Genomic DNA, 15802 nt, shown 5'->3' with positions numbered 1-15802 from the left:
GATAAGTCCAAGTCAGCATGGACTTATGAAAGGGAAATCATGCTTGACTAATCCTCTGGAATTTTTTGAGGATGTGACAAGTAAAATGGATGAAGGGGAGCCAGTGGATGTAGTGTATCTAGACTTTCAGAAAGCCTTTGATAAGGTCCCACACGGGAGATTGGTGAGCAAAATGAGAACACATGGTATTGGGGGTAGGGTGTTGACATGGATAGAGATTTGGTTGGCAGACAGGAAGCAAAGAGTAGGAGTAAACAGGTCCTTTTCAGAATGGCAGGCAGTGGCGAGTGGAGTGCCGCAAGGCTCGGTGTTGGGGCCGCAATTATTTACCATATATATTAAAGATTTGGATGAAAGAATTAGAAGTAACACTAGCAAGTTTGCGGATGACACAAAGCTGGGTGGCAGTGTGAACTGTGAAGAGGATGTTAGGAGGTTGCAGGATGACCTGGACAGGTTGAGTGAGTGGGCAGATGTGTGGCAAATGCAGTATAATATAGATAAATGGGAGGTTATCCACTTTGGCGGCAAAAACAAGGAGGCAGATTATTATCTCAATGGTGTCAGGTTAGGTAAGGGGGAAGTGCAGCGAGACCTGGGTGTCCTTGTACACCAGTCATTGAAAGTTGGCATGCAGGTTCAGCAGGCAGTGAAGAAAGGTAATGGCATGTTGGCCTTCATAACGAGAGGATTTCAGCAGAGGAGTAACGAGGTTCTTCTGCAGTTGTATACGGCCCTGGTAAGACCTCATCTGGAGTATTGTGTACAGTTTTGGTCTCCTAATTTGAGGAATAATATCCTTGTAATTGAGGCTGTGCAGCTATAAAAGGACTGGACAAGCTAGATGCAGGAAAAAAGGTTCCCAACGTTGGGCGAGTCCAGAACCAGGGGCCACAGTCTTAGAATAAAGGGGACGCCATTTAAAACTGAGGTGAGAAAGAACATTTTCACCCAGAGAGTTGTGAATTTGTGGAATTCTCTGCCACAGAAGGCAGTATTGGCCAATTCACTAGATGGATTTAAGAGAGAGTTACATAGAGCTCTAGGGGCTAGCGGAATCAAGGGATATGGGAAGAAGGCAGGCAAGGGTTATTGATTGTGGATGTTCAGCCATGATCACAATGAATGGCGATGCTAGCTCAAAGGGCCGAATGGCCTCCTCCTGCACCTATTTTCTATGTTTCTAACATCCTCGTAAATCTTTTCTGAACCCTTTCAAGCTTGACAATATCTTTCCTATAACATGGTGCCCAGAACTGAACACAATATTCTAAATGCGGTCTCACCAACGTCTTATACAACTGCAACATGACCTCCCAACTTCTATACTCAATACTCTGACTGATGAAGGCCAAAGTGCCAAAAGCCTTTTTGACCACCTTATCTACCTGAGTAGGCAGCATCACTGAAGAGGGGTCTCGACCCGAAACGTCACCCATTCCTTCTCTCCGGAGATGCTGCCTGACCTGCCGTTACTCCACCATTTTGTGTCTACCCCAGGTTTGTAGGTTAAGTGGCTTTTGTAAATTTTCCCTCATGTGTAGGATAGAAGTAGAATCTGGATGAGTGCTGGCCAGCACGTACTCGGTGGGCCGAAGGTCCTGTTTCCATGCTGTATCTCTGGACTAAACAGAGTTACATGATTTGCAGCCATCCATTTAACATCAAACAGCTTGACCAATGCCAGGGAACAACCACACTGAACCAAATGCAGAAGCCCAAGGAACTTGCAACTCACATAGATAAGAGAAGACATTAGAAAAGGAATTCAATATTTTGAATTGGAAAAAATCATCCAAAAGTTATATTTCTTTAAATCTAAAAATGCACATGGGACAAAATAAATCGCATGGTCTGGGTTTTTGTAACATGTATTTCAGGTCTAAATGTGTGTTTTCTTGACTTTTGTTCATTTATTTGGAAGGAGAAGTAGTGGAAAAAAATCAAGCCAGAGCTCAGCTTTCTCTGAAGATGTCAGTGCGATGTTTTCCAATTCCACCGATGATCACGGGATGCCTGCCCCAGGAAGCAAAGGGAAAGGAAGTGAAGAGGCCGTTCAGCCAAGGTACTGTGATCAGTATCACATCAGTACAGCCTTTTGTTTTCTCACCTCTTTTACACTTTCACTTAAAAAATGGAATGTTGGGAGAAGAGTGGTGGCGCAGCGGTAGAGTTGCTGGTTTACAGTGTTGCAGCTCCAGAGATCCGGGAGACCTGGGTTCGATCCCAACTACGGGTGCTGTCTGAACAGAGTTTGTACGTTCTCCCCGTGACCGCGTGAGTTTTCTCCAAGATCTTCGGTTTCCTCCCACACTCTAAAGACTTCCAGGTTTGCAGGATAATTGACTTGGCGTATGTGTAAATTGTCCCTAGCATGTGTAGGATAGTTTTAATGTGTGGGGATCACTGGTCGGTGCAGACCCGGTGGGTCGAAGGGCCTGCTTCTGCTGTGTATCTCTAAACTAAACTAAACTAGAACCAAGTGTTGGTAAATCCTCAGAAAGACACAAAAAGCTGAAGTAACACAGTGGGTCAGACAGCATCTCTGGAGAAAAAGAATAGGTGACCTTTCGGGTCGAGACCCTTCTTCAGACTGACTGACAGAGGGTCTGAAGAAGGGTCTCGACACAAATCATCACCTATTCCTTTTCTCCAGAGATGCTGTCTGACCTGCTGAGTTACTCTAGCTTTTTGTGTCTATCTTCAGTTTCAACCGCAGTTTCTTCCAACACACGGTTGGTAAATGCTGTTGGTAAATGCTTCTCGCAAATTGTCATCACAGTTTGGTGCCATTTTAATGGGATTAGTATAAATAGATATTTGATGGTCAGCATGGTTGTGGTGGGCTGAAGGATCTGAGTTTCTGTGCTGTGTGACTCTAATAGATGGTACCGTTGAGCACGAAGATAGACAATAAATGCTGGAGTAACTCAGCGGGACAGGCAGCATTGCTGGATACACCCTGTTTTTTTACCTCTGACAACTGAAAGCAAATCCGAGGGATATTGAGGGATGAGGGATATTTTCTGTGTCTGAATTGAATAAGTAGTCTTTGCACTTTTCCTATGGATGCAAGTTTGAATCACAAGGTTACCCAATACTTGACACCAAACCGATCTGATAATGTCCATTCCTCTTCCTAGTCTTAGAACAATTGATATATTCCTGAGCTCCAGAGATCAGACATCAGTGGAGCAGAGTACACCGTCCTTGGTGACTTTATCTGACATGTGACAGTCTACTGATGTTGGGTGCCCAAACTCAAGTGAATATAGTGAATGTAAAATACCATTTAAAAAAAAAGACACAATGATGTGAAATGTTCACAGAAACTTCCCCAGATTTGTCCATCAGCTCACCCAATGAGTGAAGAGAACAAACACAAAGTGGACTAAAACACAGAGCAGATTTGAAGGAAGTCTTCAAATAATTCTAAAAAGGACTCTGCTTTCAGCTTAACATTTATACAAAATCGTTTGAACTGGAGCCATGGGAGTAGCACCTCCTTGCTGTGAAACTGAGCAATCACATTGTGATCTTTACATGTCACACCTACGGCATAACCCTACTGGCAATGTAGACAATAGACAATAGGTGCAGGATGAGGTCATGCGGCCCTTCGAGCCAGCATCATCATTCACTGTGATCATGACTGATCATCCACAATCAGTACCCCATTCCTGCTTTCTCCCCATATCCCTTGACTCCGCTATCATTAAGAGCTCCATCTAACTCTCTTGAAAGCATCCAGAGAATTGGCCCCCACTGCCTTCTGAGGCAGAGACTTCCACAGATTCACAACTCTCTGGGTGATAGAGTTTTTCCTCGTGAGCTGGCTGCTCTTTTGATTTCGGATCATGAATTTGAACCCTTCCACTTCATCTTGGGAATTTTAATTCCATGAATGAAATAAATCTCAAAATGGTTTAATTGTGCTTTTATTGTCACATGTGCAAAGTGCAAACGCACAGTGAAATTATTTTCTTACAAACAGTCCAGTAGAGTATTGCTACATCTAAGTACATCCTCAATTAGCAAATTGTACAGAAATAATCTACTGATCCCGCCTGCAAGATTGGGCACCATTTTCAAAGTGCAATCTGCGCCTAATTCTTCTGAGCGGTGCCCGTTGCAGGTGAGCTGGGCTTGCCCGTTGCAGGTGAGCCGGGCTTGCCCGTTGCAGGTGAGCCCTGGGTTTGCCCATTCCAGGTGAGCCCCGGGCTTGCCCGTTGCAGGTGAGCTGGGCTTGACCGTTGCAGGTGAGCCCCGGGCTTGCCCGATGCAGGTGAGCCCCGGGCTTGCCCGTTGCAAGTGAGCCCCGGCCTTGCCCGTTGCAGGTGAGCCCTGGGCTTGCCCGTTCCAGGTGAGCCCCGGGCTTGACCGTTGCAGGTGAGCCCCGGGCTTGCCCGTTGCAGGTGAGCCCCGGGCTTGCCCGTTGCAGGTGAGCCCCGGGCTTGCCCGTTGCAGGTGAGCCCCGGGCTTGCCCGTTGCAGGTGAGCTGGGCTTGACCGTTGCAGGTGAGCCCCGGCCTTGCCCGCTGCAGGTGAGCCGGGCTTGCCCGTTGCAGGTGAGCCCTGGGCTTGCCCGTTCCAGGTGAGCCCCGGGCTTGACCGTTGCAGGTGAGCCCCGGGCTTGCCCGTTGCAGGTGAGCCCCGGGCTTGCCCGTTGCAAGTGAGCCCCGGCCTTGCCCGTTGCAGGTGAGCCCCGGCCTTGCCCGTTGCAGGTGAGCCGGGCTTGCCCGTTCCAGGTGAACCGGGCTTGCCCGTTGCAGGTGAGCCCCGGGCTTCTGCCAGCTTCCAGCTGTCACCTTCCCTTGGACGTGTGGATCGACCAGTGAACCTACGTCCTCTTCACGCCCGTCCACCATTGTTCCCCGGGTGAGCCGCCAGAGTGTCATGCATTTTGGTAGTAGGAATAAAGGCGTAGACTAGTTTCTAAATGGAGAGAGAATCCAGAAATCAGAGGTGCAAAGGGACTTGGGATTCCCAGGTTTCCCAAAAAGTTAATCTGCAAGTCGAATCGGTAGTAAAGAAAGTATACGCAATGCTAGCATTTATTTCTAGAGGGCTTGTATACAAAAACAGGGATGTAATGTTGAGGCTCTATAAGGCGCTGGTCAGGCCGCATTTGGAGTATTGTGAGCAATTTTGGACACCATATCTGAGGAAGGATGTGCTGACTCTGGAGAGGGTCCAGAGGAGGTCTAAAAGAATGATCCCAGGAATGAGTAGGTTAATCTATGAAGATCATTTGTCAGCACTGGGCCTGTACTCGCTGGAGTTTAGAAGAATGAGGGGTGACCTCATTGAAACATACAGAATAGTGAAAAACGTGGATAGAGTGGATGTGGTGAGGATGTTTCCACTAATGGGAGATTCAAGGACTAGAGGCCATAGCCTCAGAATTATAGAACATTCTTTTAGGGAGAGGGGAAATGTCTTTACTCAGAGGGTGGTGAATCTGTGGAATTCTTTGCCACAGAAGGCTGTGGAGGCCAAGTCAGTGGATATTTTTAAGGCAATAATAGATAGATTTTTGCTTAGTACAGGTGTCAGACGTTATGAGGAGAAGGCAGGAGAATGGGGTTTGGAGGGAGAGATAGATCAGCATGATTGAATGGCAGAGTAGACTTGATGGGCCGAATGGCCTAATTCTACTATCACCTTTGACCTTATGACCTTGAGTGCTTGGTAAGCTTGACCTTGATTCCCTCTCCTCTACTGCCGTTTATGTTCTGCACAGGGGGACCATCCTCCCGGTCTCTGGTCTTTGGGGGAAGTGCAGGGGCCTGCTTGGTAGGCTCCCCCTGTTGGCCATTTTCCGCGACGGCTCGCCCTGCATCCTAGCGGACCTTTGGGAGTATATGTACAAGTAACGTTGTCCACAGAGTTATTGGATTGCCATTGAATGAAAAGAAAACATCGGATTCCTCCATGCCCTTTAAGGAAGGAAACTTGGTGTTTTTGGGCAGGCCAAAAATGATAGTGAATTGCGAATTCAGACCAAGAGGTTGACCTCGATCTGCCTCAGGAATGGTTGTCCTGGGCAATGAAGGATGGGAAATTATGTTGGCCTAGCTAACAAAGCCTACATCCTAAGAGCACATATATGAAAACACCACAAACCTTTGGACATACTCATAACTTCATATGCCAAGCCACGTGAAGACTTCTTGTACCTGTTTACTATTACATCGATTGACTAGATTCCCCCCAAGATGTATCTCTCTGCTAATGCTAAATCAATAACATTGTTTTTGAGATAATGTTTGCAAAGGTACATGGACATGCACATGAGGAATTGTACAGAGCTATGGTGCAGGGGTTGTGGTGGCTCCTTGTTGACTCATATGGAGACAATGGACCAAACAGCTTTTGTTTATACACAAAATGCTGGACCAACTCAGCATCTCTGGAGAGAACGAATGGGTGACCTTTCAAGGGTCTCGCCCCGAAACGTCACCCATTCCTTCTCTCCAGAGATGCTGCCTGTTTCACTGAGTTACTCCAGCATTTTGTGTCTACCTTCGATTTAAACCAGCGTCTGCAGTTCTTTCCCACACCTCGGTGTTTTGATTAGTTTAGAGATACAGCGTGGAAACAGGCCCTTCAGCCCACCGGGTCCATGCTGACCAGTGATCCTTGCACACTAACACTATCCTCCACACATGAGGGACAAATTACATCCATACCAAGCCAATTATCCTACAAACCTGTACATCTTTGGAGTGTGAGAGGAAACCTGAACTCCCAGAGAAAACCCACGCAGGTCACTGGGATAACGTAGACAGCACCTGTAGTCAGGATCGAACCCGGGTCCCTGGCACTGTAAGGCAGCAAGTCTACTGTTGCGCCACTGTGCCACCCATGTTCTGTGATTCAACGAATGACACTTTCTCCTTTCATTCAGTTTTCCTCTTCCCTTCTAAGGGCAATGAATTGAGCTGGAGCTCAATGCTATTCAGTATCACGTGCAAACACCAATCAGCAAGGGAACAGTCTACACTCACACCAGTCTTTCAAGGTTCGAGACTGTGTTTCACACACTTGCAGTCCACATGTACTTCCCACTAAAATAATTGGATGAGTATCAGAGATAAGATTGCTCAGTGACCTGACAATAACTGATGCAGATTAGGGCTAAGGGCTACCTTGGCATGATTAAATCCCAAGAGACCATGGTCAGAATAAGCAAAGCTTTTGTTATGTGTACCTCATTTAACAAGAAATGTTAATACATAGTCAATCTCGTTGTACCCCTGGGTACAATGACAATAAAGATATATTGTATTGTATTGTATCGAAACAAAGTTTTATATTTCTAAATAATCTTCACACTTTGGTTGCATGCTGAGTAAATGGGTACTTCTGAGAACGGGTCTGTTGCTACAATGCTGAAGATACATGATGAAGTAACCATACATTCTCATAAGGTCATAAGTGATGGGTGTAGAATTAGGCCATTCGGCCCATCAAGTCTACTCCGCCATGCAAATGTGGCTGATCTATCTCTCCCTCCTAACCCCATTCTCCTGCCTTCTCCCCATAACCTCTGACACCTGTACTAATCATCTATCACTGCCTTAAAAATATCCACTGACTTGACCTCCACAGCCTCCTTTGGCAAAGAATTCCACAGATTCACCACCCTCTGACTAAAGAAATTTCTCCTCGTCTCCTTCCTAAAAGAACGTCCTTTAATTCTGAGGCTATGACCTCTGGTCCTAGACTCTCCCACTTGTGGAAACATCCTCTCCACATCCACTCTATCCAAGCCTTTCACTATTCTGTACGTTTAAATGAGTCCCCCCCTCATTATTCTAAACTTCAGCGAGAACAGGCCGAGTGCCAACAAACACTCATAGTAGGTTAACTTACTCATTCCTGGGATCATTCTTGTAAACCTCTTGGCCCACTCCAGGGCCAGCACATCCGTCCTCAGATATGGTGCCCACAATATTCCAAATGCGACCTAACCAGCGCCTTATAGAGCCTCAGCATTACATCCCTGTTTTTGTACACAAGCCCTCTTGAAATAAATGCTAGCATTGAGTTTGTTTTCTTTGAGGAGTTGACAATATTCTTCTTTCGATAACAGTGGTAGGAATCAGCAGCAACACAAGTTTGTTATATTGAGTAAATCATGAGGCTGGCGTAATGAGGCATCTTACACTATCCAGCATCCAGACAAGTATTTCAGCATTGGTATGCAGGAGTGCTTTCCACTGGTATTTAGTAAAGATTTTAGTTTGGTTTAGTTTGGTATGGAGACAGCATGGAAACATGACCTTCAGCCCACTGTCTGGGGCATCCATTGATCACCAATGCACACTATTTCTATTGTTATTCCATTTTCTTATCCATTTCCTACATTAGGGGGATTTTTGTTAGAGAGGCCAATTAACCTACAAACCTGCACGTCTTTAGGATGTGGGAGGAAACTGGAACACCCTGAGGAAACTCCCACAGTTGTAGGGAGAACATGTAAACTCCATACAGACAGCATCCAATGTCAGGTTCGAACGTGGGTCTGTGTTGCAGTAAAGCAGCAGCACTAACTGTATGGACTAACTCCAACTGCACTACTATTCTACCCCACAGTGCAGTCAGTCTGGCTACTAGACCTCCTTTAAAATTAATTTAACTGATGCAAAACTCTTCGACCTCAAGTTTATCTTGATTTAACAGTAATTGATAACTATACTCTTTGAAGATGGTGTTTCTCACCTGGACAATAACTTTTATATTGTGTTTTCAGGCTGAAACCAGCTTGCACAGCCGATGATGATCCTCATGCAAACAGTTTCAACAACCCAGCCTACTTTGTACTCGAAGGACTCTCTTACTCCCAGTCTGGAACGGGCTGTCAGGAAAATCCAGGGAATCCGTTGTCGAAACCTATCCCAAGGAATAAGACGCACCCTCTTCCTCCAACGCCGATGGAGAAGGCCAAGGAGTACTCACTCCGACATCTCATCAATGACAGTGCTTCCTCTGAGCATGAGGGCTCTTATGATCAAAACCAACACATGTTCCACAGAATGATGGAAGTGGAAATGCAGAACAATCCCCTCTATGCCACTTCTGAAGGCGTGTGGGGTAAATCAGCCCAAGCTGCGACGGCCAAGGTCGGGCAAGAGAGGCTGAAGAACACGGCGCCAGCGAGGGACCTCGTTGAGTTCAAATCTCGCACGGCGGGTCCGAGAATCAAGCCACCAGTGGCAGCCAAGAACATGCCCCAGGCTTCCCTGATTGGCGAGGTCAGAGATAAGATCAGTGACAGGTGGCCAGAGGAACATTCTGTGGGCCACATGGTGAAACTACTGAGCGATAAGGACCGACAGACCAACAGAAGCGAGCTACCCGTTCCCGTTCGTGAACGTCCCGCCAAAAGCCCCCGACTGCCGGCGAGAAACAAAGCACCAGAGGTTCAACCGCGACCCACACGGGCGGATCACGGGCACCTGAATGTACCACCACCATTGCCCATCAAGACCAGGGCCATGGAGCTTGGGGTAGGTTTGGAATCAAGTACGACCATCAGTATGATATCACCCACTGAATCTGTGTTCCATCCAGACACAAATTTACAACACAAGTTTATAACATTTATAAATTAAAAGGCAACTCCCCAAATGACTTGTGGGTATGAGTGTTTCCCCAGATAGTACTAACATGCATAAAGCTTTGATCAGTCATAGTCATAGAGCCATACAAGGTGGAAACAGGTCCTTCAGATCATGCCAACACACATGCCCCATCTACAATAGTCCCACCTGCCTGTGTTTGGCCCGCATCCCTCAAAACCTGTCCTTTCCATGTACCTGTCTGAATGTTTCTTAAACGATGCAATAGTGCCTGCCCAAACTACCTCCTCCGGCAGCTTGTTCCATACACCCACCATCCCTTTTGTAAAAAAGTTACCCCTCAGGTTCCTATTAAATCTTTCCACGTTTACCTCAAACCTACAGTATGTCCTCTGGTTCTTGATTCCCTGACTGTGGGCAAAAGATTCTGTGCATTTATCTGATCTATTCCTCTCATTATTTTGTGCATCTTGAGAAGTTCAAACCTTATCCCCCTGCACTCCAAGGAATAAAATCCTAGCCTGCTCAGTGTCTCCTTGTAGCTCAGCCTCTCGAATACTGGCAACATCCTTGTAAATCTTCTTCAGATCAATTGAAGATCACAGTCGGATAATGATGTAGTGGGATAGCCATCAAATCCCTGGGATCTGGACTAATGGTTTAAACTTTTGGGTTGTTGTAAAACATCACCAAAATTCCTGGGCTATCTGACACAGATAAGACGTCTTTGAAGTAGCTGAGTAACCCAGTGTGTAGATGCACATCTGGTCCTGCCAGAAATGCCCACATCGTGTGAATGAAGAAGCAAAAACATCAACATTTTTTTTTTTATTTGGGCGATACGGTGGTGCAGCGGTAGAGTTGCTGCCTTACAGTGAATGCAGCACCGGAGACCTGGGTTCCATCCCGACTTCGGGTGCTGTCTGGACAGAGTTTGTACGTTCTCCCCGTGACCACGTGGGTTTTCTCCGAGATCTTCGGTTTCCTCCCACACTCCAAAGACGTATAAGTTTGTAGGTTAATTGGCTTGGTAAATGTAAAAATTGTTCCTAGTGGGTATAGGAAAGTGTTAGTATGTGGGGATCACTGGTCGGCGCGGACCCGGTGGGCCGAAGGACCTGTTTCCACGCTGTATCTCTAAACTAAATTAAAACTAAAACTAAGAAGCAAAAATATCAACAACTAGGATGCAGCAAATTAACTCAAAGGTGCTGGCTCGTGACAAGGCATGTTATGCAGCCTTGTTATCCCTGGTCACTACATGATGTGCATGTGTCTACGTGCATGACTTGTGTGTGTAGGTGTGTGTGCATGCATGTTTGTATACTGTAGGAGTGTGTGCATTTGTGCACTTGTAGTGTGCGTTTGTGTGTATGTGCACCTAGTGTGTGTTTGTGTGTGTAAGTGCGTGTGTGCATGCATATTTGTATATGGTAAGTGTGTGTGCACATTTGTGCACTTGTAGTGTATGTTTGTGTGTGCTTGCACCTAGTGTGTGTGTGTGTGTGTGTGTGAGCGTGTGGCAAATTGTTTTAAATATCAACCCATCTCTACATAACGACGTGAGACACAAAAAGCTGGAGTAACTCAGTGGGACAGGCAGCATCTCTGGAGAGAACGAATATGTGACATTTCGGATCGAGACCTTTCTTCAGACCCTTGTCTCAACCCGAAACGTCACCCATTCCTTCTGTCTAGAGATGCTGCCTGTCCCGTTGAGTTACTCCAGCATTTTGTGTCTATCCGGTTTAAACCAGCATCTGCAGTTCCTTCCTCTACATAACGACATGTTTGGGAAAAAAAAAGTTAATTTTTAATATAATTCATTCTTATTTCATTTCCTTTATCAAAACATGGAACGGGGAGCACTGGGGCAGTGCTGCACTGTCTGTTTATGTCTGCCAATACTCAGATGACACATTGAACTGTAGTGCCTCTTGACCTCTTAGGTGGATGCAGAAAATTCCATGACTTTGGTTTGAAAACTATTAGGGAATTATTGAAGTGTGAAGAAGGGACTCAACCCAAAACATCACCCCATTCCTTATCTCCAAATATGCTGCCTGCCCCCTGAGTTACTCCAGCATTTTGTGTCTATCTAGGGATTTTTAATATCCAACTATATTTAGCCCTTAACCAGCTTCAGCAGATTATTTGTGCAGGATCCCTGATCTCACGGTCTCCATCACAGGAGAGAGACTATCGACTGATATCCATTATAAACCTACTGACTCCTACAGCTATTACCTACTCCTAATTCCTCTGTTTACGCCACAACTGGCCCAAGAGGAGGTGTTCCATACCAAGACATCCAAGATGTCCTCATTCTTTAGGGAACGGGTGTTCCCTTCTTCCATCATAGATGAGGCCCTCACACGTGTCTCCTCGGTACCCCACAGCTCCACCCTTGCTCCCCCTTCCCCCAGTTGTAACCGGGTCAGAGTCCTCCACAAGGTCCCCGATGATCCTTTCAGGTGAGGCAGAGGTTTACTTGCACCAACCTCGTCCATTGTATCTGCTGTTCCAGGTGTGGACTCCTACATATCGGCGAGACCAAACGCAGGCTCGCCGATCGTTTTGCTGAACACCTCCTATCAGTCTGCCTGAACCTACCTGATCTCCCGGTTGCTAAACACTTTAACTCCCCTCTCCCATTCACACAATGACCTTTCTGTCCTGGGCCTCCTCCATCATCAGAGTGAGGCCAAACGCCTCAGATAGACTGGCAATTTATACTTAAAGGGTTGACGGTGGACATGCAATGGAAGGCATTTAACGATTGCATGGATGAACTACAACAAGTGTTCATCCCAGTTTGGCAAAAGAACAAACCAGGAAAGGTAGTGCATCCGTGGCTAACAAGGGAAATCAAGGATAATATTAAAACAAAAGATGAAGCATATAAATTAGCCAGAAAAAGTATCACACCAGAGGACTGGGAGAAATTCAGAGTCCAGCAGAGGAGGACAAAGGGCTTAATTAGGAAAGGGAAAATAGATTATGAGATAAAACTGGCAGGGAACATAAAAACTGACTGCAAAAGCTTTTATAGATATGTGAAGAGAAAAAGACTAGTTAAGACAAATGTAGGTCCCTTGCAGTCGGAAACAGGTGAATTGATCCTAGGGAACAAGGAGATGGCAGACCAATTGAACAACTACTTTGGTTCTGTCTTCATTAGGGAAGACATAAACAATCTGCCGGAAATAACAGGGGACCGGGGGTCTAACGAGATGGAGGAACTGAGGGTAATCCAGGTTAGTCAGGAAGTGGTGTTAGGTAAATTAAATGGATTAAAGGCCGATAAATCCCCAGGGCCAGATAGGCTGCATCCCAGAGTGCTTAAGGAAGTAGCCTCAGAAATAGTGGATGCATTAGTGATAATTTTTCAAAACTCTTTAGATTCTGGAGTAGTTCCTGAGGATTGGAGGGTAGCTAATGTAACTCCACTTTTTAAAAAGGGAGGGAGAGAGAAAACGGGGAATTATAGACCAGTTAGCCTAACATCGGTAGTGGCGAAAATGCTAGAGTCAGTTATTAAAGATGTGATAGCATCACATTTGGAAAGTGGTGAAATCATCGGACAAAGTCAGCATGGATTTATGAAAGGCAAATCATGCCTGACGAATCTTATAGAATTTTTCGAGGATGTAACTAGTAGAGTGGATAAGGGAGAACCAGTCGATGTGTTATATCTGGACTTTCAGAAGGCCTTCAACAAGGTCCCACATAGGAGATTGAGGTACAAACTTAAAGCACACGGTATTGAGGTGGATAGAGAATTGGTTGGCGGACAGGAAGCAAAGAGTAGGAATAAACGGGTCCTTTTCGGAATGGCAGGCAGTGACTAGTGGGGTACCGCAAGGCTCAGTGCTGGGACCCCAGTTATTTACAATATATATTAATGATTTGGACGAGGGAATTGAATGCAATATCTCTAAGTTTGCGGATGACACGAAGCTGGGTGGCAGTGTTAGCTGCGAGGAGGATGCTAGGAGGCTGCAGAGTGACTTGGATAGATTAGGCGAGTGGGCAAATGCATGGCAGATGCAATATAATGTGGATAAATGTGAGGTTATCCACTTTGGCGGCAAGAACAGGAAAGCAGAGTATTACCTGAATGGTGACCGATTGGGAGAAGGGGAGATGCAACGTGACCTGGGTGTCATGGTGCACCAGTCATTGAAAGCAAGTGTGCAGGTGCAGCAGGCAGTGAAGAAAGCGAATGGTATGTTAGCATTCATAGCAAGAGGATTTGAGTATAGGAGCAGGGAGGTTCTGCTGCAGTTGTACAGGGCCTTGGTGAGACCGCACCTGGAGTATTGTGTACAGTTTTGGTCTCCGCATCTGAGGAAAGACATTCTAGCCTTAGAGGGAGTACAGAGAAGGTTCACCAGATTGATCCCTGGGATGGCAGGACTTTCATATGAAGAAAGACTGGATAGACTAGGCTTATACTCGCTGGAATTGAGAAGACTGAAGGGGGATCTTATTGAAACATATAAAATTCTTAAGGGGTTGGAGAGGCTAGATGCGGGAAGATTGTTCCCGATGTTGGGGAAGTCCAGAACCAGGGGTCACAGCTTAAGGATAAGGGGGAAGTCTTTTAGGACCGAGATGAGAAAACATTTCTTCACACAGAGTGGTGAGTCTGTGGAATTCTCTGCCACAGAAGGTAGTTGAGGCCAGTTCATTGGCTATATTTAAGAAGGAGTTAGATGTGGCCCTTGTGGCTAAAGGGATCAGGGGTATGGAGAGAAGGTAGGTACAGGTTACTGAGCTGGATGATCAGCCATGATCATATTGAATGGCCGAATGGCCCACTCCTGCACCTATTTTCTATGTTTCTATGTTTCTATTTCAGTTGGGCAGGTTACACCCCAGTGGTATGAATATTGATTTCTCTAACTGCAAGTAACTCTGGCTCACCCTCTCTCTCCATCTCTCCCCTACCCTAGTCCTCCTACTAGTTTCATTGTTCTGATTAATTTTGCAATTTGTGCACTTCATTGTCACTTTCCCCTCAGCCAACAATGAATCATTGTAGATTTTCTTGAGCATTGTCTGCTTTGATCCGTTCTTTTCACACCTTGCATTATGTACTCTTTCATATCTAGGTTCCCTATCCCCAGACTCTAGGTCTGAGGAAGGGTTTCGACTGAAACGTCACGCATTCCTTTTCTCCAAAGATGCTGCCTGTCTTGTCGAGTCATTCCAGCACTTTGTGTCTCTTCACTGGATGATTTGTCCGTTATCACATTACGTTTGTGGGCTTACTCTGCACAGATTGGTCATTGTGGTTTATACTTCACCCGTGACTGCAGCTCAGCAGTTGCTTGTTGGCTGCAACTCACAAGGACATTCCTTTGTTCGTCCGAGGTCGAGTCTAACAAATCTGATTGAGTTTTTTGAAGACGTGACCAAAAAGGTCAATGAGGGCAGAGCTGTAGATGTTGTGTACATGGATTTCAGTGAGGCATTCACCAGGTTCCGCATGGTAGGCTGCTCTAGAAGGTTAGATCGCATGGGATCCAAGGAGAGATAGCTAAATGGATAGTGAATTGGTTCCATGGAAGGAAGCAGAGGGTGATGGTGGAAGGTTGCTTCTCAAACTGGAGGCCTGTGACTAGTGGTGTGCCTCAGAGTTCGCTGCTGGGCCCTTTACTGTTTGTCATCTACATCAATGATTTGAATGAGAACATACACGGCAAGATTAGCAAGTTTGCTGATGATACAAAAGTGGGTGGTTTTGCAGATAGTGAAGATGGTTATGAAAAATTGCAGTAGAATCTAGATCGATTGACCAGGTAGACTGAGGAATAGGTGATGGAATTTAATACAGAGAAAGGTGAGGTGTTGCATTTGGAAAGTCTAACATGGGCAGAATCTACACAGTGAATGGCAGGGCTCTGGTGAGTGTTGTAGAGCAGAGGGATCTAGGAGTACAGGTGCATGGTTCCTTGAAGGTTGAGTCGCACGTAGATAAGGTGGTCAAAAAGGCTTTTGGCACATTGGACTTCATCAGTCAGTGTATTCAGTATAGAAGTTGGGAGGTCATGATGCAGTTGTATAAGACATTGGTGAGACCGCATTTAGAGTATTGTGTTCAGTTCTGGGCACCGTGTTATAGGAAATATGCTGTCAAGCTGGAAAGGGTTCAGAGAAGATTTACGAGGATGTTGCTAGGATTAGAGGGTCTGAGCTATAGGGAGAGGT

General features: G+C 45.9%; 1 protein-coding gene across 3 annotated transcripts in view; it reads left to right on the top strand.

Annotated features, from left to right (window-relative positions):
• LOC144600467 (phosphatidylinositol 3,4,5-trisphosphate 5-phosphatase 2A-like) overlaps window positions 1-15802 on the top strand; it is a 220950-nt gene that overhangs the window by 193328 nt on the left and 11820 nt on the right. For all 3 annotated transcript variants that reach the window (XM_078412087.1, XM_078412085.1, XM_078412086.1), the window contains 2 exons: window positions 1925-2065; window positions 8758-9514. In XM_078412087.1, coding sequence (XP_078268213.1) covers window positions 1925-2065; window positions 8758-9514 — 898 coding nt within the window. The remainder of the gene's footprint in view (window positions 1-1924; window positions 2066-8757; window positions 9515-15802) is intronic.

The sequence above is a fragment of the Rhinoraja longicauda genome, chromosome 15 (genome assembly GCF_053455715.1).
Source record: "Rhinoraja longicauda isolate Sanriku21f chromosome 15, sRhiLon1.1, whole genome shotgun sequence".
NCBI lineage: Eukaryota > Metazoa > Chordata > Chondrichthyes > Rajiformes > Arhynchobatidae > Rhinoraja > Rhinoraja longicauda.
The sequence above is the reverse complement of the archived record's forward strand: the minus strand, read 5'-3'. Positions and strand labels throughout refer to the sequence as shown.